The following is a 23333-nucleotide window of genomic DNA, read 5'->3' as shown; positions in this document are numbered from 1 at the left end:
TTTCTGTAATCCTATCCACACAAAACGCTGACCTTTTTTTAGACTGCAGTTGTTTGAAGATGGTGAATTCCACTTCAGACTTGGACCTTCTCTAACTAGGCGTTAGCTTCAGCCTCCAGAACCAACTAGAGTGGATTTATACCAGACATCAAAAGACTGATTTACTGCAGGTAAGATATTAACTGCTTGTAACATTTTAAAAGATCCTAATTTTAAACATCCTGAACTATCCCTTTCAACATAAACCTTCTAAAGGCTTACGTCAAGTCCACCAGTTGCCAGTGTTCCAGTTTTAGGTCCTTTCTTGGCGTCTCTGGCAAAGTTATCCACCAGCTGGTGCATGTCATCAGAAAAGGTGCTCTTGGTCTTCTGGGTTTGAGATGGAGAGGGAGTAGCTCCAGCCGTCTGGGAATGAGACGCAGAGATGTTCTGGCAGGGGCCTGAACTATTTGAGGAGCTGGTTCCACTTGATCCTGCAAACATATTTAACATGGGTGATCTGTGAACCAGAAAAACATTTCAGTGACCAAATGATGAGAGTAAACATACCAGAGGAACCACTGCTGAGGCTTGGCAGGGATGGAGAGGATGTGAGTGGTTGTAGAGATGTGCTAACTGCAGTTTCTGGAGCTCCTGTTGCAGAGGGCAAACTCTGCTTCAGAGGGGACTCTGACCCATGACCCTGACCTGAGGATTAAAACACAAGAACAGAATAAACCAATAATTAAATATTTAGGCAACACACAAAATTGCTGTGGTTGTATTATAAACCAAAAATAATCAGCCTTCTACCCTAACCTGAATTAATAGGATTGGGCTGTCCACTGCTGCGAGATCTGTGGCTTTTGCGCCTACGCCGACCTCCACCCAGGGCCAGAGCAGGAGAGACGACACATGGAGGGGGAGCTTTTCCCATTTTAGAGTACAGGGCCTCTATTTCCTGTTTCTGACGACCCTGTAAAGCCTGAATCTCCTTCATGTGTCTGTAAAAGGAAAGAGCAGATAAAGGGTCATCCTTTGAGCTTTTGAACCTGCCGTGATGTAAAACCGGACACTAAGTGAATGTTTGACGAACTTTTCTCTGAGGCGACTTATTTCTTTCTGAAGGGCTTCATCCTCTGTTTCAGAGTCCCCCTCATTGTCACTGCTGTTAGGAAGTCGTGGGTTTGGAGGATCAGCGGCTGGGGATGATGGTCCATTCAGCAAACAGCTGCCGTGCTGTGAACTAGAGTTTGCTACTGGAGCTGGGGTCACTGCCGAAAATTAAACAGAAAATGTCGTTCCTTTAAAAACAAGTTTCACCTCAAGATACAGAAAACATTGCCAAAACATTTCTCATCACTGGGTCTTTTACATTTAGCAGCCAAATCAAAACATCAGCTTTAACTGCCATTTTTAAAGCTGGTAAAACTGGACAGCAATCAGACAAACTTCTGGTCAGACGCAGAGGGGGGCGACTGGAGTTTGAGACCTCCTAAAGACTTGAGACAGGTGTCAGCTTTAATCTCATGTAATGAAGGGTGAAAGGAAGCTGGTATAATTACAGATACAAACATACAACTGCCATAACATTAAAAACAAACAATCTGAATTTAATGCAGTTTCTCTAATCCACACAAAAATTAGACATGAATGCTGGAATTAATATGCCTATTTGTGCATTTACCAATACATTACAAAAGGATTAAGGTCAAGACTTTGGTCTTTCTAGAAACTTAATGTTAACATCCTTCATTCATCCCAAAACCAGCTTTGATGTGTGTTCAGGGTTATTAACTTGTTAGAATATTCAACACTGTCCAAGTTTCACCCCACTGGCCTAAATGGCCACTCAGATAGAAGGAAAGTGGTCAGGATGTTGAAGAACATCTCATGAACCACCAAGGCACAAGAACCCCAGGAACTTCAGGAACTTGAACCGGCTGGAAAATCAATCCACAGAGAGGCTACGTTTACATCACCCTAGTGGGAGAGTGGCGACCAACTTGGACACAACTATATGTTTACACAGGACAACGATCCCAAACCCATCAAAATTGGTTCTGGAGAAAGCAGGCCAACGTTAAGCTTCTGGAATGGCCATAGCTGAAATTCAAAATGTATCAACTATGCTTAAAAGTAAGTCCATGCCAGGAAAAGCCAATCCATTTAAATGAGGCCTACCAATAATGCCAAGAAATATTGGTCAAATATTGTATAATTCTGACTTTATTTGACTAAGACTATGATTACCCGTGCATCAAATTCTTCCTAAAACTTGTTTGCTGTGAAGTGGGCCAAACTCCAAAGAAGAACAGCTAAAACAAGGCAAGTCTTTCCTACTACATTTGAGTGGTACCAAGTATTTTAGACAGTGGGAGAAACCAGTGCATCAGTCTATTGTGAGGAAGGTTATATATCATCTATCAAAGTCACCTTTTTTAACCTACCTGTGACTAAAAATCGTCCCATTTTAGAGGCAGCACTTGTTTCAGACAAGGCATCGTTGCTCTTGGACACCTGGAAGCGTCCAACCTTGGTGGGCTGACTGGCAGAATCAGTAGAGACAGTTGAGGTTCCCTCAGCTTCACTGGGTCCTTTAGGCAGAGGGGATGACCGGTGGATGGTATTTTCTGGGCTTGAAGGCGTGGAGGAGGAAGTAGAGGATGGTGTGAGGGACGAAGGAGACACAGTGAGGGACGGATCTGGTGTACTGCTGGTTGCACTGTCGACTGTAACAGAGACCTGCACAACACGGGATGGATAATAAGGTTTGTAAAGGTTTGTTCAGCTATATCCAAGACTCCGTTTAAGACATGAATGAAACCCACTTTAAAACGTCCCACAATTAAACCTGCCGCTGGAGGCTGGACGTCATCACTTCCCTGGGCGTTTTCAGGACTTGGAGCTCTCTTTAACTGGGTATCTAGATTCCCCTGGGGCTGCTGAGACTGTTGGTTCATACAAACAGAATATAACTCTCAGACAATAAAAACAGGCCCAGGTCTAGGCACCAAACAGCAGATTGCCACAACAATTCATAATAATGGAAATAAAATAAACCCTGAATAAATAAAGCCAAAGTTAACTTATGATCTGCTAAAGGTTTTACCTCTGGAAACAACACATGGTCCAGGTCATAGGGTACAAAAAAAAGTAAAGCCTATAACCAGGGTTTCTGAAAGGTTCAGTCCGTTACATCATGATCTTTTAAAGGCCCAATAAAAAAAACAAAAATTATGTAAATGACTTAAACTTGTTTAAGCTGTTAGACAAGTTATCATAACTTGATCATCTTAATTTATTGTATCTTCATCTCCAGAATATGAACAAATGCTTTTGCAGCCAGGTTACAGGACTTCAACCCCTTGCTACAGCTGTTGACACTGTATTACTAACTACTGCAATTCCTGCTTCTATGTCAAACTTCCTTCAATACGAATGTTCCCCTGGAAAGGGAGCTGGCTGTGAATAACATGAGAACGGTTTGACTTTAATGGCCTAAGCATACGACTTTAAGACAGTTTTAGGAGCAAAACTGTTTTGCAGATTTGAGGGGAAGCTTCAATGCTCAGACATAACCTCTGGCCGACTGCATTTACTGCTTCACCGATCAGCCTTTTCCTGGACGACACTGATATCCGTTTTTTCTTTGACCTCTGACCTGCCGATTTGCGGTCTTGGAAAACCATGATCACTCCTGAATTTATTAACCACAGCAAAAAACAAAACAAAAAGGAGTGCCACAAGCTAATGTGGCCAATAAAGGTTGCTTTAAGAAGCAATGAATGAACAAGAATAAACGTTTAGCACATAAATGCATTTTATGACCTGGTGTGCAAAATCTGGGAGCATTTAAGACATTTTAAGGCCTAAAATTAGGACTATTAAATGCAAGACCATTTATGAGTTTTAAGACCTTCCAGAATACAAAGGACCTCTACATAGACTGTAGTCTAGATTTGGACTCAGAACCAAATGAAGTTTTATCTGGACCCAGGCAGCAAATCTTGGGCAGCACGTTTAGAATTTACGGTACTCATAGTAACAGAGGAGAAACGTACAGGCAGAGAAAAATACTGGAGGGTTGAAAGGAAACTGCAAGGCTGTGTCTAAAAGTGCAGGATTGAGAAAGGAGAGAAAAGGTTTTTTAAGACTAGAACGATTCCCGTTTGCGGTAAATGTTCAGAGACAGTGTAGAGTAACTTTGCAATTGAATCACTGCACTAGAAATCATACACACAAAAATCTAAACTTGGATCTCAGAAAACCAAACTAGGATCTGGTGGATCCATATCCACTGTTTGATATAACATGGCACATACGTTCAAACAGCCCTTTGCAGTTGCCGTATTGCAAAGATTGATATAGCAATGACCACTCCATTATAATAAATTAATATATTAAGCAGCTCTAAAGCAAAAATAATAAATAAAAAAAATCCAGAACCGGACTGTGAACCGTTACCACAAGAAGGAGCCACAGGCTATGATGCTTGCGACTCTGTTGAAGCTGTCTTAACAAGAAACAAAGAACCAGAGACGGGAACATTCCCAAAAACTAAATTATGAGTTCTTCGTGGAATTACAGGTCCTTCTCAAAATATTAGCATATTGTGATAAAGTTCATTATTTTCCATAATGTCATGATGAAAATTTAACATTCATATATTTTAGATTCATTGCACACTAACTGAAATATTTCAGGTCTTTTATTGTCTTAATACGGATGATTTTGGCATACAGCTCATGAAAACCCAAAATTCCTATCTCACAAAATTAGCATATTTCATCCGACCAATAAAAGAAAAGTGTTTTTAATACAAAAAACGTCAACCTTCAAATAATCATGTACAGTTATGCACTCAATACTTGGTCGGGAATCCTTTGGCAGAAATGACTGCTTCAATGCGGCGTGGCATGGAGGCAATCAGCCTGTGGCACTGCTGAGGTCTTATGGAGGCCCAGGATGCTTCGATAGCGGCCTTTAGCTCATCCAGAGTGTTGGGTCTTGAGTCTCTCAACGTTCTCTTCACAATATCCCACAGATTCTCTATGGGGTTCAGGTCAGGAGAGTTGGCAGGCCAATTGAGCACAGTGATACCATGGTCAGTAAACCATTTACCAGTGGTTTTGGCACTGTGAGCAGGTGCCAGGTCGTGCTGAAAAATGAAATCTTCATCACCATAAAGCTTTTCAGCAGATGGAAGCATGAAGTGCTCCAAAATCTCCTGATAGCTGGCTGCATTGACCCTGCCCTTGATAAAACACAGTGGACCAACACCAGCAGCTGACACGGCACCCCAGACCATCACTGACTGTGGGTACTTGACACTGGACTTCTGGCATTTTGGCATTTCCTTCTCCCCAGTCTTCCTCCAGACTCTGGATGTTTCTACTCCAGACTCAGTCCACTGCTTCCGCAGGTCCCCCAAGGTCTGGAATCGGCCCTTCTCCACAATCTTCCTCAGGGTCCGGTCATCTCTTCTCGTTGTGCAGCGTTTTCTGCCACACTTTTTCCTTCCCACAGACTTCCCACTTAGGTGCCTTGATACAGCACTCTGGGAACAGCCTATTCGTTCAGAAATTTCTTTCTGTGTCTTACCCTCTTGCTTGAGGGTGTCAATAGTGGCCTTCTGGACAGCAGTCAGGTCGGCAGTCTTACCCATGATTGGGGTTTTGAGTGATGAACCAGGCTGGGAGTTTTAAAGGCCTCAGGAATCTTTTGCCGGTGTTTAGAGTTAACTCGTTGATTCAGATGATTAGGTTCATAGCTCGTTTAGAGACCATTTTAATGATATGCTAATTTTGTGAGACAGGAATTTTGGGTTTTCATGAGCTGTATGCCAAAATCATCCGTATTAAGACAATAAAAGACCTGAAATATTTCAGTTAGTGTGCAATGAATCTAAAATATATGAATGTTAAATTTTCATCATGACATTATGGAAAATAATGAACTTTATCACAATATGCTAATATTTTGAGAAGGACCTGTATATGTACAGTAAAAAAAAAGCTTATTCTTATGGAAAAATTAACGACTGGACTTAACGAAAGGTCATGCTAACATTTCAAAATCTTATTTAAACTCCTGCTGGAGGAAGACAACAATAAAGATAGATTAGTCACCCAATGTAAGATCATTTTCTGGGACAGGACGGATTATATAAGGAGCACCTTTAGGTTACCTTATCTGGGGGTTGTACTGCAAAACAACGCACCTGGTTTGGTCCAGGAAATGGGTGTACAGGTTCAGAGGAAGGCGTAGCGGCTTGATCAAGATCAGTAGGTGGAGTCTGACATAGTAAAAGAGAATATTGTCAAGATGCATTAATCAGTAAAAGGTAATTCTGGATTTATTTTTGAGTGCCAAATTATTCACAGACCTCTGCCCGGGGTTTTGATGGAGGGGGCTGTGCATGTCCCACTGGTGTGGTTGAGGCAGAAGTGAGGAGAAGGTTAGATGGAGGAACCAGGGCGGTTCCCGGAGGTGGAGAAGTAGTTCCAGTAGGAGGAGAGGAGGTGCCGGTGCCCGAACTGTGATCCAATGACATTGAGGAGGTAGAGAGTGGGTCTTTGAAGAGGGACCGGAGCTTCATGTCTAGGGCTTGGATGTCATCTCTCCCACCAGTCTTTGATTGGACATCAGCTCCCTCAGACTCCGGTGGTTGTGTCTGGGTCTGTGTCTGACTGGCTAATGTAGTGGGAGGTGGATGCTGAGAAGGAATGGCTGTAACAGCACTATTAAAGGGCTGCCGCTCTGAAAGGGGGACGGATGGACTACCAGCAGCCACACTGCTTGGCTGTGACCCGGGTACTGCAGGTATGGACGTCTGCGTTGACGGAGGAGAAACGGTTGAGGATGAAGGAGGGATGCTGCTAGATGGCGGATGCTGTGAGTTAGCCGTTTCATGGGAAGACTGCGGTGATGGACTCGAATCATTATTCACAGTTTGGGATGGGACAGATGTTGGTGGAGGTGAAACTCTTGCTGAATGAGGAGGTGAAGATGCTCCAGTAGACGCGACAACATTAGTGGTGGAAGCCACGGCTTCAGGAGGAGCTTGGGGTATATTAGTAACATCCGTGGACTGAACAATGACTGGCTCTTGCTCAGCTGGAGCAGAATCGAGGGTGCTGCTTCTGTCCAATCGAGCCTGTTTGATTTGACTGAAAGCGTGCTGAAGAGTCGCAGATGGAGCAGACAGCGAAAGGCCCAAGGGAACTAGAGAAAAAAGGATAAGTTTACCATATGAAACCATAGGCTGGCATTAAGGAGGGGGCAAATTAAACTTTCTTACCAGTGGGAGGCTCATCTCTAACGGATGCATTAGCAGAAGGGGCTCCAAAGAACTGTTCTTTAAGACGAGACTCTGGAACAGGGCTCACTATGAACCTTCGTCCTGTTGAATGAACCACCTGAGTGGTGGTGCTGGGGGATATGCCTAATGAAAATCACGTGTCAAAATCAATCAGTTTACCAACATCTTTATTCATATCTACACAATAATGTATCACAGAAAAATCCTGTGAACACCATCAGAAAGCCCACATCTCAGCTTTTTACTACGTCTCATCTCAACGAAAGCAGAATGACACCTCTACATCAGGCTGTGTTGGGATTTAGAAAAGCTGTGTGTCTCAATCAAAATCTCCGATCTATCAGTGTGCAGAACATCAGCAGGACCCAAGCCATTAAATGAGCGCAAAAATGCCAAACAACAAAAGCAACAAGTAGAAAGGTCTGAAGGAATCAAGTATAACTAGGGATGATAAGATGTTGAGGGTTTTGATTTTTAATAAAATTCAAAAGAAATGACCCATTTGTAGACTGGTTTTCAGTTTAAAAAATTAAATGTAGAGCTAAGCGCTCCGGTACTGGGTGAAAGCAGGATGAGGGGTGTCAGGTATGATGGCCCACATTATGCTATTATATTTATCTTTGCTCCAGCCTTAAACTAACCTCTGAATGCAAAAGGCAAATGAACGAAAACATATTTATGTAAGAAAAATACTTTTAGTCCTAAAGCATACAACTGACTGGAAATTAGACGCAGTATTAACACAGACTGATTTTATTTGTTTACCTGGTACCATGGGAACAGTAAGCTCAGGCTTTTGTTGATTACTCATCTGTAAAGAGACAAGATATTCAGAAGCATCCTCAGGTTCAGCAAGCAGGAGTTAAATCTTTTAATTCATGGGGTATTAAAGATGTACCTGTGGGAAGCCATCTTTAATGCTCTCTCCTTTCTCATCAGCCATTTCTATGACCTCCCGGACTTGCTCAATGAACGACTCGCGCTCACTCTCCAAGATGAACTCACTTTCAACCTAAATGAAAAGGAAAAGACTTTTAGATGGTGTGAGATCACGCTCTTCTTTTAAAATGCATCAAAAGCCTGCGCTGAATGAATGTGGGACAGATACAAACGGTAAACAAACTTTACCATTATGTGTGCAATCTCCTCTGGATTATCACCATCGAGATCGAATCTGAAGGTCACCATCTTTCGGTTGTGTGTTTCCAGTTGGCACTCTGCGACTCGGTCTCCCACATTAGAAATCTGCAACAGATTTCAGGTAAAACTGTTTGGTGACAAAGAACCAAGGGAGCAGAAAGAGGTGAAAACTAGCCATATAGCTTCGTACACTGAGAACATTTAGCTTGGCCTTTGCGGTCTTCTCGTGACGGGAGCGGCTACGGACGGATCGCCGCTGGTGTCGTTTCATAGAGCGCCCTTCGTGCCGACCCCCAGAGGTAGAAGCCCCTTCATTCCCGTCGCTTAGACCCGAAGCTGCATCTGATAGGCAGCTAGAAGAGGCAAGTTCAGGCAAGAGATGATGAGCAAACTGCCCCGACACTGGTGTAGAGGGATGGACTTAAAATCTGATCAGGATATTTTTTGGTGTGTACTGGTGTTGGTAAAAGTAATGATAAAAAGGGAAAACCAGAAACTGGTCTGAAATAGTATTGTCAAATAGGCCACCAGTTACAAACATCACTTAGAGTTTATATGCAAGAAAGCAATCCTACCCATCCCCAGATGGTGGCACTAAAGCAGAAGAACCCACAGGCTGCTCCACTGATGTTGAAAGAGGAACAGTCACAGGACCCTAGAACACACAGGAAAAAAACGAATCAAGGACTAAATCTTAATAGATCAAGTATAGCAAAATACCATCAAGTACAACTATGGAATAATATGGGAATTTATACGGTACCCTCCTGTGAGTCAATACTGGCATTCAGCAGATGCCAGTTTTAATATTTTCAGACGTTTCAACATATAAACAAAAAAAGAATATAAAGAAGTATAACGGATAAAAAAGCAGCGCTTTTAAGCCGCTTTGTGTCACATCAGGCTGTATAAAAAGTCCCCTATAGATACAATCTGACTGATTTGATCCATTTATAATCAGTTCTTTGCACTTATGTTTGATATGCTCATTTCTGACAACCAACCATTTTCAGAAAAAGGGAACTACGTTTATACAACTCATCCACTAGATAGAGCTGTGTGACAGAATGGAAAATAACTGAGCACAGAAGGACACCGCTGTGCAACAGACTTCACTTCCTTCTGAATCTGGTCTCTGTTGAGCTTATATGGAGATCATTTACGTCTGTCGGTTACTATTTTTCTATTTCACGCTTTTAAATTAGTTGTGAACACCAATGTAGTATTGCAACAATATCTTAATGATAGCATGGATACCATCTTTTAGTTTATCAGTTTTAATTATAATTTCTAGCTACAGTCATTTAGGTCAATTGAACAGTAATCTATATGAATATTTGCAGACATTATGTTTTGGTTTGTGGTGGTTTAGAAGCAGATCAAAACTTAATGCCCTCCATGTAAGAACAGATTTAATAGACTGATATGGCAATAAAACAAAAACTATTTATATACATGTATAATATACCCCCTGGCAAAGCTATTTTTGCCCCAAGAATGACAATACACAGTTTCCAGAGCCATGCCAAGGAGGAGTAAAGGAAATACTTGACAGCAAACAAACTCTACCACCCACACAGGTTTGTTTAGTGCTCTGTAAAGTACCTGCAAAAGAGAGAGGCATGACGCCTGATAGAGGAAGTATAGGTGCTCTGCGTTGATTGGTGGAGACATGATAGGAGGACTTGGATCGCTCCCCCAAAGCTAAGAGTCATGCAAGGATAAGCAGCATGCAGAAGAGTGAAAGAAAAGCAACGGTGCAAAAACAGTAAAAAGACGTCGTGTGTTCATGGAAAACAGAAAGAAAATGAAAATAATCCAAACACAAAAGTAGACAGAAAAACCATTCATGCAGTCAAACCAGCAGGAAGTTTAATCTAAAGGTATAAATATCAGCCATACTACTAGAACTTGTCAACTACAGCAGATGTTTGCTACATATAAGAGTAAACTAAAAATGTAACAATAATAGATTTAATTGGAAATTAAACTTCTTTTTTTTTTTTTACATTTGAAGCTGAAATAAAAATAAAACATTAATTTAATTAATTGCCATGTTAATTTCCTGGCAATGATCCTAATGTGGCTGACTGGTAAACATACATTTTAAAAATATGTCAAAGCGAGATTTATAAAATGCCTGTGAAGCATTAACAGGAGAAGTGTGTCTCACCTGTGGCTGCTGAGCTCCACTCTGAGCTTGAGGCAGCGCGCTGCTGCTTTCCAACTGTTGCTGGAGGGAAAAGGGACAGAAGATCGGGACATTAGGACTTGTTGAGAGAGACAATATACACACAAAGAAATATACACAGAAGACCAGAAGCAACAAGGATAGCTGGACAGGAGAGGTGTTAAAACACAAACTGGAAGAATGCAGCACTACAGGTATGTAGGGCTCTCTGTGAAGACTGGATTAGTCACCAATCTACAGTACATCTGTCAGAGATTTCCTTTGTGCTCTTTTAAAGCCATGCACTTACCTGTTGGATAACATTGCTATATAAGTCATCTATCATTCATCTATCTGACTCTACAGTCAGGTTGTTGCTAAGCGAAAAACAAACCATCTTATGTTTGGTTTTTAATTTTTTCTTTTTTTTCCTTTTTAAGCCATGAAAACACTGTGTACATCTACAAAAAGAAAGTAGACAGGAACAGGAGCCTATGGATTAGTACAGAGATGTTCCTCTACAGGGGTTGGACTGAAACACTGAAACACCTGGTTTTAGACCACAATAATTTATTAGTATGGTGTAGGGCCTCCTTTTGCGGCCAATACAGCGTCAATTCATCTTGGGAATGACATATACAAGTCCTGCACAGTGGTCAGAGGGATTTTAAGCCATTCTTCTTGCAGGATAGTGGCCAGGTCACTACGTGATACTGGTGGAGGAAAATGTTTCCTGACTCGCTCCTCCAAAACAACCCAAAGTGGCTCAATAATATTTAGATATGGTGACTGTGCAGGCCATGGGAGATGTTCAACTTCACTTTCATGTTCATCAAACCAATCTTTCACCAGTCTTGCTGTGTGTATTGGTTCATTGTCATCCTGATACACGGCACCACCTTCAGGATACAATGTTTGAACCATTTGATGCACATGGTCCTCAAGAATGGTTCGGTAGTCCTTGGCAGTGATGCGCCCATCTAGCACAAGTATTGGGCCAAGGGAATGCCATAATATGGCAGCCCAAACCATCACCGATCCACCCCCATGCTTCAATCAGGGCATGCAACAGTCTGGGTGGTACGCTTCTTTGGGGATTCTCCACACCATAACTCTCTCGGATGTGGGGAAAACAGTAAAGGTGGACTCATCAGAGAACAATACATGTTTCACATTGTCCACAACCCAAGATTTGCGCTCCTTGCACCATTGAAACCAATGTTTGGCATTGGCATGAGTGACCAAAGGTTTGGCTATAGCAGCCCGGCCGTGTATATTGACCCTGTGGAGCTCCCGACGGACAGTTCTGGTGGAAACAGGAGAGTTGAGGTGCACATTTAATTCTGCCGTGATTTGGGCAGCCGTGGTTTTATGTTTTTTGGATACAATCCAGGTTAGCACCCGAACATCCCTTTCAGACAGCTTCCTCTTGCGTCCACAGTTAATCCTGTTGGATGTGGTTCGTCCTTCTTGGTGGTATGCTGACATTACCCTGGATACCGTGGCTCTTGATACATCACAAAGACTTGCTGTCTTGGTCACAGATGCGCCAGCAAGACGTGCACCAACAATTTGTCCTCTTTTGAACTCTGGTATGTCACCCATAATGTTGTGTGCATTTCAATATTTTGAGCAAAACTGTGCTCTTACCCTGCTAATTGAACCTTCACACTCTGCTCTTACTGGTGCAATGTGCAATCAATGAAGACTGGCTACCAGGCTGGTCCAATTTAGCCATGAAACCTCCCACACTAAAATGACAGGTGTTTCAGTTTCATTGTCCAACCCCTGTACATGTTACTCCTTAGACTAGGATGTATTAAAAGGCTGTAGCAGGACAAAGGTACATTTTATCTACCTGAGGGGGAGGCGATGGTTGGTAGTAAACTCCGTACTATAAAAAAAAAAAAAAAAAAAAAAGCAAAAAAAAAAAAACATAGCACAGGGTAAGAGTAGCAGAATTTAGAAAGAAGTCAAGTTAATGGAAAGGGAGAGAAACCAGACAGGAAAGTTATGATCCTGCTGCCGACACCAGTACCTCAACCACTCAACGTGGATTTTGTAAATTGAACTCCATTCAGTGTGTCAAGAACATTTCTAAAAGTTATAATCTTATCTACATCAGATCTGACCTCGGCAAAAATCTGTTTAAAAAAAACATCACAGATTTCACAAATACTCTTCAAAGACACTGATGTGCAATAAATCATTACCTGCGGAGGCGTCACTGAGGCCGGCTGGTTGGTGGATGCACTAAGAACCGCTTCAGACTGACCGACCTGCACCTGGGTGGAAAAAACATGCGAGAACTGGTGAAGATAAAAGATAAATAATTTGGTTATTTTAGTAAAAAAAAAAAAAAAGCAATGTATGGTCCAGATTTGATGCTACTGTAAACAAAAAAAACAAAAAAAGTAATGCCAAATTGAATCTTTTTGCGGGTAGAGCATGAAATTCTCCAAATCAACTCCAAGAAAAGTTTATTAGTGAATAATTTCTTGCATGCTCTGGGGATCAAGCATCTGATATTTTACTGTTTTACGGCTTTAAGATGCATGTCACCTCACAGGAGTGCAAGCTTGTAGAATCCTAGGGAAAAAAGCTTAATTTTCCAGAATTTTTATTTACATTACTGGAGGAATTTTCTTCTATGATTCCTGTTTTTCCTTGAGCTATATCCATCTTCTTAGCTCCACTACAACCAGCTTCTAAGTCTGAGGTCAACACACAAAACATGCTTTCTTTGTTTTGTCATGAGTGTAAGAGTTTAACGGTGTGAGTAAGAAAACGGAGAAGGGAGCGAGTTTTGACTTGATTTGTAAAACATGTAAGACAGTCCATGAATGACTGAAGCATAAACCGATACCCAGGAAATATGCATGCACACGAATCACCATTTGTTAGAAATTAGGTAACATGCATGCAAGAATAAAGGTGTTTTTTTGGGTTTAACTGCCCAGCCCTACTTTTATTTCCACAGGCTGCCAGCTACTCTCTCTTTTCCTACGCGTCTTCTTTCGGTTGTCTAGATTCAGACAATCATGACTAATAGTTTTATGCCTCTAACAAGGAGTTTTCTTCTTTAATAAGGCTTTATTAAACAAGTTCAAATGCTATGCGTAACATTAGATCCTAGAAGAAGAACTGCCTCCAGCTCTTCTAAAGACGAAGAAAAGGTTTCAGTAGGAGAATCTTTCCTGTATTTTCTCACCGTTGACAACTGCTGCATTGAATCAGTTTGCATCTGTGAACATGATGCCTGCGGCTGAAGATGCTGATTTGTAGAACTGTAGGATACATTAGGCTGAGGAGGCAGGGCCTCAGGAATGGTGGAGGAGCCAGGTAATCTGTCCCCCATGTCCACAGCTGTGACAGGAGACAAGAAGGTGAACTGACTTGTAATCACCAACCTTTAGGAATCTTGGATTGAGTATTTATGGCTAGGTATACCTCCCCCAGTCTGCTGTAGATGTTGGTCAGACTCAGACTCTTCAGACTCTGGCTGGATGCCACTGATGCTCTGTCCCTGCACAGGAACTTGGACTTGCGCACTTGACTGGGGAACATAAACCGGCTGGGGGACCCCCTGGGCCATCCCAGTGAGATTAGTGGGCTGAGCAGTACTGTAGTTTGAGCTCTGAATGCTCTGCTGAGATGCTGGTTGGCCGCTCATCTGTGTGCTGTGCTGAGTAGGTTGAGGTGCAACATGGGATAGAGGTTGTGGCACTGGCTGCGACTGAGACACCTCCAAACCGGACTGCTGGGCCACTTGTTGTTGAGGCGGCAGTGAATGGCTCTGTACTTCCTCTTCAAGCCGTTTCTTCTCTTGATCTTCTCTGACCTTTAAGAAAAATCAGTAAATAACACGTCAACATTCATAAATTGACCCTTGCTTCATACCAAAGAAAACAACAACAAATTGCACATTTATAGTCCCTTGCAAAAGAACCCCATAAGTGTTTTTTTTTTTTTGCATTTTGTAATAATGCAACCTCAACTTCAATGTATTTTAATTGTATGTGACAAACACATGATGGCATATAATTTTTAAATGTATGAAAAAAAAAACTATAGAAAAAAACTATATTACTATGGGCCACTATGTGATTTCTACTGCTCTCCTTGCCCGGCTAGTCGGTTTTCGACGCCACATCTTGGTATGCTTCCAGTTGTGATCTGTTCCAATATTGGGATACTGTTTCATAACCGAACCCGATAGGCTTCTTGGTTTTAATGATGCTGTTTACTGATTAGGCAATATCTGAAGGCCACTGGTGGGACTGGATTTAATTTGGGGGCATCACAAGAAAGTGAATACAAAACGCACACCACACTTTTCAGATTGTCATTTGTAAAAAAGCAAAATTGAAAACCAATCCTTTTCTGTGCTGGTTTATGTTGGTCTATTACATAAAATCTCAAAATACATTCAAGTTAGAGGTTGTAGTGTTACATACCTTTTGTAATGTTAAAGGGGTATGAATGTTTTTCCAAGGCACAGTACCTAAATCCTGAGACTGCTCCAAGAATTCAAGAATGTGCTTAATGTAGATCAAAAATATCACAACAAGCTTGGACACACCTGCTGCCTCTGCGCCCTCTTGCGAGAGATGAGAGACACCCTGTCCTTTATGGCCTTTGCAATGGTCTTGTGGTCTCCTTCACAAACATAACCAGATTCAACCTGTAGCAGGAAGATGAAGTATCCAAGTCAGGAACCAAAACAAGATTCTCAGTCAGCAGCTTTTTCACACATAGATCCCAATATATCAGTGCAAAACTTGTCTTTGATTGTAGTCAAGTATTCATAATGCTGCCTTTACTTTACGCATACAGACGCATACTAACACAATGGAAGCCAGTGAGTAACAAAGACAGTCGGGCCTTGAAAGGGAACGTGTGAAAAAAGTTGTTCAGAGCTTTAAAATCTGTTCAGTTTACCATTTCCTGAGCCACATCTTCAGGGACATCTTTGTTGAGGTCAAACGAAAACTCAATAGCTTCGTTGTCTTTGTACTTCCCCTTCAGTTTCTTTATATCTTCAATTCTCAGCCAGAGCTTGATCGCCTCCATCTCCCCATCATCCTCTTCAGCCAACTCCACGCGCACACCTGTATCCTCTTGGAAGAAGGCATGGTTTAGGAGATCTTTGATAGAGTACCTGAATGGACAAAAACACAGTAAATGAAAACCCCTCTAGTTTAATAAAAAAACAAGAATATCTTTTTTAATGTATTTGTTTCCTAAAGTTGGAGACCTCTCATCCTTGTTCTGACGTATGCATCCCTCAATGATTTCCTTCACCTCAGGAATGGCCACCTTGTCGAAGCTGCCCGGCTTCACCCCCTACACAAAACACAGAACTCTAAATGAAAACCACTTTCTACAGCTGGGATTTTTCAGGTTTGGATAACTCATCTTGCTGGATTTTTTTTTTTCCTAACCACAAAAAAGAAAAAAAAAAAAAAGTCCAATTCAACTGTAGCGAGACGGCTGCACATTTTAAAAAAAGATTTTTTTAGCGGCATTAGAGGTCTTTATTTTTCCAGTATTTTTTGACAGTAGATAGACAGGAAATGGGAATGAAGAGAGAGGGGAAGACATGTGACAAATGTCGCCAGGTCCGGGACTCGAACCCCGGACAGCCGTGTCGAGGACCAAGGCCTCTGTATATGGTTGCAAGTTTAATCCCCTACACCACTAGCGCTACGCCACGACTGCATTTCAAAAGAGAAGTGAAAAATTATTGAAATTTTTTATTTGAGCTGAAAAAGTGAGAGAAAAAAATTATAATTTTGTAAAAATACCCTGCCTTTCAACATTAGAGGCTTAACATCCAAATAAAGGAGAATTACCCAGAAGACATTTTGAGTAGGGGGGAAGACTGGTGGTGGAAACAGACAGACAAAAGCAGATATGACTGATGAGACGTGAAAAAAGATTACAGCAAAAAAAAAAAAAAAGAAACAAGTTTAACCTCCTGCGAGAAATTTGATTGAGTCATAACAAACATGGCCTTCCAGTAGTTTGCCAACACAACCTGCACGAATAAGACTAAAACTATGCCGTTTTTTTGTTTCTTCCATTCAGAAAAAGCTTCTTTGATGGAGTTTAGCTTGTAAAAAAACTGCCTGACTGCTTTTTGAACCACCTAATAACCTTCAAGGTCTCACACTAATTTTACAGTAAACCTAAAGAGTTTGTATCAACAGAAAACAAAAAGCAAAACAGGATGAAGTAAAGAGAATGGATTTTCTGCAGAGAAAAAACACCAAATTCTCCTCTTGAAAGACACCAGGCAATTAAAACAGAATATGATTTGAAAAATGTGTAGGTGGGAATTAAAAATGACTCTGGAGACACAAGTCTTCGTGGCACAGAGGAGGATGTGAAGGCATGGCAGAGACGTGACATGTGGTGCTGACAGGAAGACTTACGCTGGTAACTCTGCGGTAGATCTGTGCAGCATTCTGGCACTCTGAGTACGGGTACTCTGAGGTGGCCATCTCCAGCATGCACATTCCAAAGGCATAAACATCCACTGACTCGTCGTACTTCTCCTCATACATCTCAGGCGCCATGAACTCAGGGGTACCTTAAATCAAAACAACTATTCAGAACTCTGGAACTCCCTTACTGATTGTGTGGGCATCTCATGACCCATTGCTCCTCTGCTCCTCTAACCCATCGGACGGGGTTGAGGAAGAGGAGGATGAGAAGAATGATGGGCCTGCTGACATCTCCTGGAGTAGAATCTGTGAGGTGAAAGTTGGAGGAGAGAAATAAAAAAGGGGGAAGGAAAGTAAAAAAAAAGAGAGAAAACAAAAAAAGGAGGGGGGAAGCCGAGCTCAGTTAGACTGTAGAGAGGATTGCACGTGTTTGTCTGTGTAAGACCTTGACGTAATGGGAGATTAAATATACATATATATACATATACATATATATATATATATGTAGCCAGTGTGCAGAACACACTTTTCGGCAGGAATTCATATTCACAATGCTCCAAAATTTGCTCCTTAGAGCTGCAGTTAAATGAAATGTGGTCAAGATTGTGCCAATTAGCTCTGTAGAGGAAATATAACTAGCTATGGAAGTAACTTTTGTCAAACCTTATTTAAAAACTGTGATAACATTACCTATTGCAGTACACTTACCTCACAAAGTCTGACCTACCACATCCTTCTTACCTGCAGGAGGAAAGTGTTGCAGTAAAGGCTGACAAAACCAGATTCCATAGCCACTGACAGATCTCAACTGTGTGTCCTGCCCACTAGCCTTACTAAACTCATTATCTTAGATTCAGTCTCAGGTCTGACACAGAAAAACTCATTTGGGTATTTGATTATAATTGGTTGTGATATTGATGCATATACAGCACACTGTCAAGACTTACCAGGCCCATAAAAGATACTTACTCAATCACCAGCAGTACCCTATTCATTCCAAACAGCAGAATGGGGCACAGCTGAGGCTAGAGCCTACATTTTAAAAGCATACTCAAGAATGTGAAAATAAAATAAAATAACATAAAATAAAATAAAGAAGGGGAAAAAAACAAAGACGAAATTCTGACAGAGGCAAAGTGGAGAGAGCTCCCTGGACAAAAAGATGGAGCAAAAATGTTTCTGTGGTCCTGTAATAATTTCATAGATAGCAAGAGAAAAACACTAGGGGGAGAAATAAAACAAAACCTGTTGAGGCAAACCCATAGAAAGAGATGTTAAACAATATATGTACAACTGGCAAACAGACCACATATTTCCAAACCACAGGACAAAGACCAGTCTAAGACACAAATGCCTAAAGCCTGAAAGAAGGCATGACAACTACTGTTATGTTTTATAGTAAAAATTAAAAGTAGGAGAAACATTAGGCGCTACTTACAGTCAGTAGATGCCTGGAAAAAAGACTTCTTTTGAACAGACATAGAACAGAAATGCTCTGTACATGGATCAAGGAGGAAAGGCTATGTGCAAATCTGCCACAGTATTTGGCCTCCATTTGAGCTGTGGTTTGTTTGAGAAACAGCTGAAACACTGTGGTCTGTTTTTAATCCACATTGTCAGAAAAGTATAGCTTTTCATAAAGACATACTATTAAAACTTAAAGGAAAGATACCGTCCCACAGAGATCAGGAGGCTGGAGTGACTTTGAGTTCATACCTATAACACTCTTGGCGAAGGATGCTCGCTTCAGTGTGGCCAGTCCCAGGTCTCCAATCTTGACAGATCCCGTTGGGCCTGTGATAAAAATGTTGTCGCATTTGAGATCTCTGTGGATGATCGGAGGAGCCCGAGTGTGAAGGAAGTGGAGTCCTTTCAGGATTTGCCTACACCAGCTACGCAGCACTTTAATTTTCATCACCTTGAACCGTTTCAGATATCTGCAAGAGAACAAATCATGATTTCTACGATCCGTTAGATGGACAAAACGACGAATGCGTGCGCTTCTTTGTACTTCTTGTTAAAGCAAATAACAAAGCAAATGTACTTTGAGTACTTGCTTAACATTTTAAATTTTACTAAAAATGTGAAACAATTTAGAAATTCTTCATACGTTGTACAACGTTTTGGTCATTTTTCTATTTCAGTGTGCAACAGAAGTAAACTTTGACTCAAAAGCTGATTTTTTTTACAGTGAGTTAAGTTAAAACACACTTCTTTTAACAGAAGTTCTATTGATTTCAATATTAGCTTCTGTTTATTTTACAAAAGTCCTGTTCACATTGTTAAACCTATCAACTGTGAGACTCACGTTTTGAGTGTACCAGAGGTCATCAGTTCTGTAACCAGAACAATGCACTTCTTTCCTTTGGAAGGTCCCTCCCAGGAGTCATAAAAGCGAACAATGTTGGGATGCTGAAGTCCCTTTAACATCCCCGCCTCCTCCTTAAAGCGCTGCCGCTCTGTCTTCGACAGCTTACGGTCCTAAAGGCCAAACGAAAAGGAAATATTTTACGATTTGACAAACTCAGCAGCACTACAATTCATAGCTATGCATGTACAAAGCTACACTGACTATATAAACAATACTGATTACATTTTTCATAAATACTGTAAAATTCCACTTTAAAATAGTTGAACAGAGGATATGATGTCTTCATACACCAAAAATGTACTTGTGAGCAGCTGTGGGCAGAGGAATGCATTTGTGTTTTCTCTGGCAAAGGCTGAGAAAACACAAAGAATGTGTCGGGGTTTGGCCTTGAATTTTTGCAAAGCAAAATTAGAAGTGTAATGGAGGACTCAGATTTACAAAAGAGCTGGGAAGCGCTGAGAAAGGTTACTTCATTTATCTAAAGCGCTAAGCAAAGGAAAGCCCCAAAGTGGTTCACACAATTACAAGATGGAGAGTTTAATAGAGTATAAGACAAAATTAAGATCAATCAGTAACTAATAGAAATGTCTATAGCAATACCTTCCCAGTGGTGCAACATTTAAAATCAATAAACTGTTTAACACATTAGCACTTGAACCCTTTAAGGTTCTGTCCATCAACCCCCCCCAAAAATTAAGCATGTCCAACATTTAGTTGAGGCATGACCAGAGAGCTGTAAACCCGCTGAACACGCCCTGTGAAACTGCAGCCAAAGACCTCAACTCCCTGGACACTTGGCCACAAGCCAAGCTCTCCAGAAGATTCAATCCATTTGGAAGAGGAAAATTCATTTTTGGCTTCAAGGAAGAGAAAACTTACATTACTTGACCAAAAAAAAAAAAAAAAAAAAAGTAAGCAGATATCACAGCTTTAACTGGGGAGATGTCTGAGGAAGACAAAACTGGGAGGCTGAAGTGGGTAAAATGGATGAGCTGGTCAGGGGCCACTGGACAAAGAAACACCAGGAAACAGTGTGTGTGAGGCATCAGGTAACCAGAGAAACTGGCCTACTTTGTAGAAAACTTATCTATTTATCTAGTGGGGCCACGGTTCCCCTCCTCCTCTGCTCACTATGTCAAAACAAATATGCGAAACATCTACAGCAGCACACCCAGATATTCTCAAAGCTCCACGACTGTGCACAACACCTACAGACAGGATTGGGATAGCAAATCTGAGATTACACGAATACATTTACCAAAAATGTAAACAGCCCAATTTCTTTTAATCAACAGTTACATCCTGCCACCTTTCGTCACCTTCAACTAATTAAAAGTGAAGACAGAAAGTCAGATAAATAATCTTGCCATTTACTCCTAATGAGCTAATCTGCATTATCTGAAAAACAATTATTTCTATTTATTTTATCTTAAAATAAGTGTCTGGTTTCATCTGAGGGAATAACAACAGAACAGGGTTTTTAACATTTGAAATTTTATTTCTGCACATATACAACCTGTGTGACATAATAAAAATAATAATAATATTTTGGATCATAAGAATTTTCATCCAATGTAAATCCCATTCACCGTTCAACTACATGGCTGAGTGGAGAGAACTGCTTGTAGGCAAAGGCCATCATAAATAATCCAACAGATCAAGCAAACACTGAAGGACTGATGACGTTTAAACCTAACTGGTTTAAAGCTAAAGCTTCAAGAGACAAATCCATAATTGATGGCTTCACTGTTTTAAAACAGTTTCTCCGTGTAAATTAGTTTGTATTCTCACCAATAGTGTGCCATATGTGCTGTGACATGTGACAGAAACGTTGTAACTGCAGATCAACTGTGAGCACAAGACAAGCCAACAAACACATTTCACAGGTGTAACATTTAACAGATTTTTATGCTGTTAAAATAAGACCTGTCAAGGGAGAACCAGTTGTGTTTATAAAGTATTGCAGAGTTTAATAAAGTAATCCTGGCTGTACCAACATTGTTCTCTCCTTGGCTGTTTCTGTACTATGCAGCACGTTTAATCACATTTTGACTAAAGGCACCAATAAGAACATATCTTTAACCAACTTTGTGACAGGCAAAAACTCCTCTCTGGTTGTGGTCCAGGCAGGCCATCTTTACCAAATGTGATATTGCTGATGAGAGCTGCTGAACAAAATGTGACCATCAATAAATAATCATTGATAAAAACAAAGCAAATGATAGGAAAGATATTCAGACACTGACAAAACAGCTTAAAACCTGAAAAAAAGAAGTAAAAAGTTATCCATATCCCAACAGATTAAGTCCTAATATCCATCACTAGCAGTCAACAATCCTACTTTTTAAAATGTCATTTTCCCAAAAATGACATTCTTTTAAGTCTGCTATCAACATGAACTGCATGTGTAATTTGTTGTCTTTTTTCCAGTTATAGAGTAAAGACTAATCAATGTTGATGCCATTCAACAATGACAGTTCTCTTCTTCATCACAACAATATGCTCTAAAACATAAATACTATTCAAGGTTCGCACTGTCCCAATAGCTCATTATCTATCTATAAACATCTAATATCCTTATCTAACCCATAGTGTCATGTCTCATTTCACCTAGGACCCAACTCATACCTCCCACATCACTTTAATGTCTGCTCAACCCTGAAGTCTGTATGACGCAAATTTGGTCACCTTTTGCTTAGCAACTAGGTCCGCTACGGTTCCCTAGACGTGTACGTGCAGTTCAGATTTTTTTGTTACCACTAACTGAGTGCTGACGGGAAACTACCTGTCAAAGGGTTGCACCAAACACAGAAAATTTAGTTTTGTGATTATGACGACAATCCGTGTTTTAAAGAAATCCACCGAGGAGAGATATGTAGTTCTCCTAATTTTTCATAATTGATCTCTCAGGAACCACAAAGACACAAAAGTGCAATGATTTCCTGGAGAGAAAAAAATAAACCTTCTTCTTCTACACTGACAATGTGCAAAGCAGCAAATTATCGCCCCCTGGAAGGCTACAGTCAAAACTGTATTTCTGAGTGGACACTGGTTCAACTGAGCTAAAAATAGTACATATTTGTGTCTCTGCCGTTCGTACGGCTCTCATTCACTGACAAGAGGTATGCTCAGACCAGGGCTGCACGACATTAGAAAATGTTACCATGGTGATAAAAGGTAAATATTGCGATGATGATATCAGGTGCAATATGCGCCTATTTTCCTCGTTCCTCTCTCATCCATGCTTCCATCACTCTGTGACCTTTAGCATTTTGGGCAATGTTTTGTGTCCAGTGGGAGCATCTACTGCTGTCAGACTCTATCCAACTGGCACATTTTTACATTAGCATGTGAAATGCACATTCATAACACTTGGAATATATTGTATAAATATTGCACTCCATATATTCGCAATTTAATCAGCAGATTTAGTTCAGACCTGAATGAATAATACCCATACCCATGCCCATACCAGAGTAGCTCAAAAGATTTCAGAGGAGAAACAGTGTCATCAAGTAACTGTAAATTGTTAAGTTTATGTTCAGTCCATGGTTAAAATTTTTTTTAAAGACCAGCAAAACAAATAAAATATTTAAGCCAGAAGTAAAAAATATACCTTGCTTTGTATTAATCCTCACCATCTGAAGGAGGTAAAGATGGAATTCCCCCAAGTTTTAAAAGCGGAGTGTCGGGTGATCCCCAGGCGATCCCGTTTCTCTAAAACAGCTTGCAGATTAAGTGTTGCTGAGCCAGAGAATAATATGAAAATGTCTGGGTGTTTCTTCTACACCTTGGACCTTTATTCTGTAACAAGAGGTTAGACCACCCTCAAAGACTGGCCTTAATTTGAATCTCTTTGATCAATCTGTAAAGTTTAAAGACTGTATCTTGCACAGCTGT

General features: G+C 40.8%; 1 protein-coding gene across 6 annotated transcripts in view; it reads right to left on the bottom strand.

The window, feature by feature from the left end:
• wnk1a (WNK lysine deficient protein kinase 1a) overlaps nt 1–23333 on the bottom strand; it is a 36350-nt gene that overhangs the window by 3333 nt on the left and 9684 nt on the right. For 3 of the 6 annotated variants that reach the window (XM_047348044.1, XM_047348035.1, XM_047348052.1), the window contains exons 3-28: nt 19371–19543; nt 18779–18999; nt 17051–17208; nt 15871–15959; nt 15555–15774; nt 15196–15297; nt 14064–14454; nt 13825–13979; nt 12827–12898; nt 12472–12507; nt 10617–10676; nt 10049–10147; nt 9019–9098; nt 8634–8796; nt 8432–8548; nt 8202–8315; nt 8069–8114; nt 7283–7426; nt 6368–7206; nt 6203–6277; nt 2811–2930; nt 2430–2724; nt 1076–1253; nt 799–983; nt 550–687; nt 262–473 (exon numbers count right to left, since the gene is read on the bottom strand). In XM_047348044.1, coding sequence (XP_047204000.1) covers nt 262–473; nt 550–687; nt 799–983; nt 1076–1253; nt 2430–2724; nt 2811–2930; nt 6203–6277; nt 6368–7206; nt 7283–7426; nt 8069–8114; nt 8202–8315; nt 8432–8548; nt 8634–8796; nt 9019–9098; nt 10049–10147; nt 10617–10676; nt 12472–12507; nt 12827–12898; nt 13825–13979; nt 14064–14454; nt 15196–15297; nt 15555–15774; nt 15871–15959; nt 17051–17208; nt 18779–18999; nt 19371–19543 — 4482 coding nt within the window. The remainder of the gene's footprint in view (nt 1–261; nt 474–549; nt 688–798; nt 984–1075; nt 1254–2429; nt 2725–2810; nt 2931–6202; nt 6278–6367; nt 7207–7282; nt 7427–8068; nt 8115–8201; nt 8316–8431; nt 8549–8633; nt 8797–9018; nt 9099–10048; nt 10148–10616; nt 10677–12471; nt 12508–12826; nt 12899–13824; nt 13980–14063; nt 14455–15195; nt 15298–15554; nt 15775–15870; nt 15960–17050; nt 17209–18778; nt 19000–19370; nt 19544–23333) is intronic. The other 3 variants (XM_047348069.1, XM_047348061.1, XM_047348077.1) reach the window with 3 other exon arrangements.

Source organism: Girardinichthys multiradiatus, chromosome 2 (genome assembly GCF_021462225.1).
Source record: "Girardinichthys multiradiatus isolate DD_20200921_A chromosome 2, DD_fGirMul_XY1, whole genome shotgun sequence".
Lineage (NCBI taxonomy): Eukaryota > Metazoa > Chordata > Actinopteri > Cyprinodontiformes > Goodeidae > Girardinichthys > Girardinichthys multiradiatus.
This window is presented reverse-complemented; position numbering and strand designations above follow the sequence as displayed.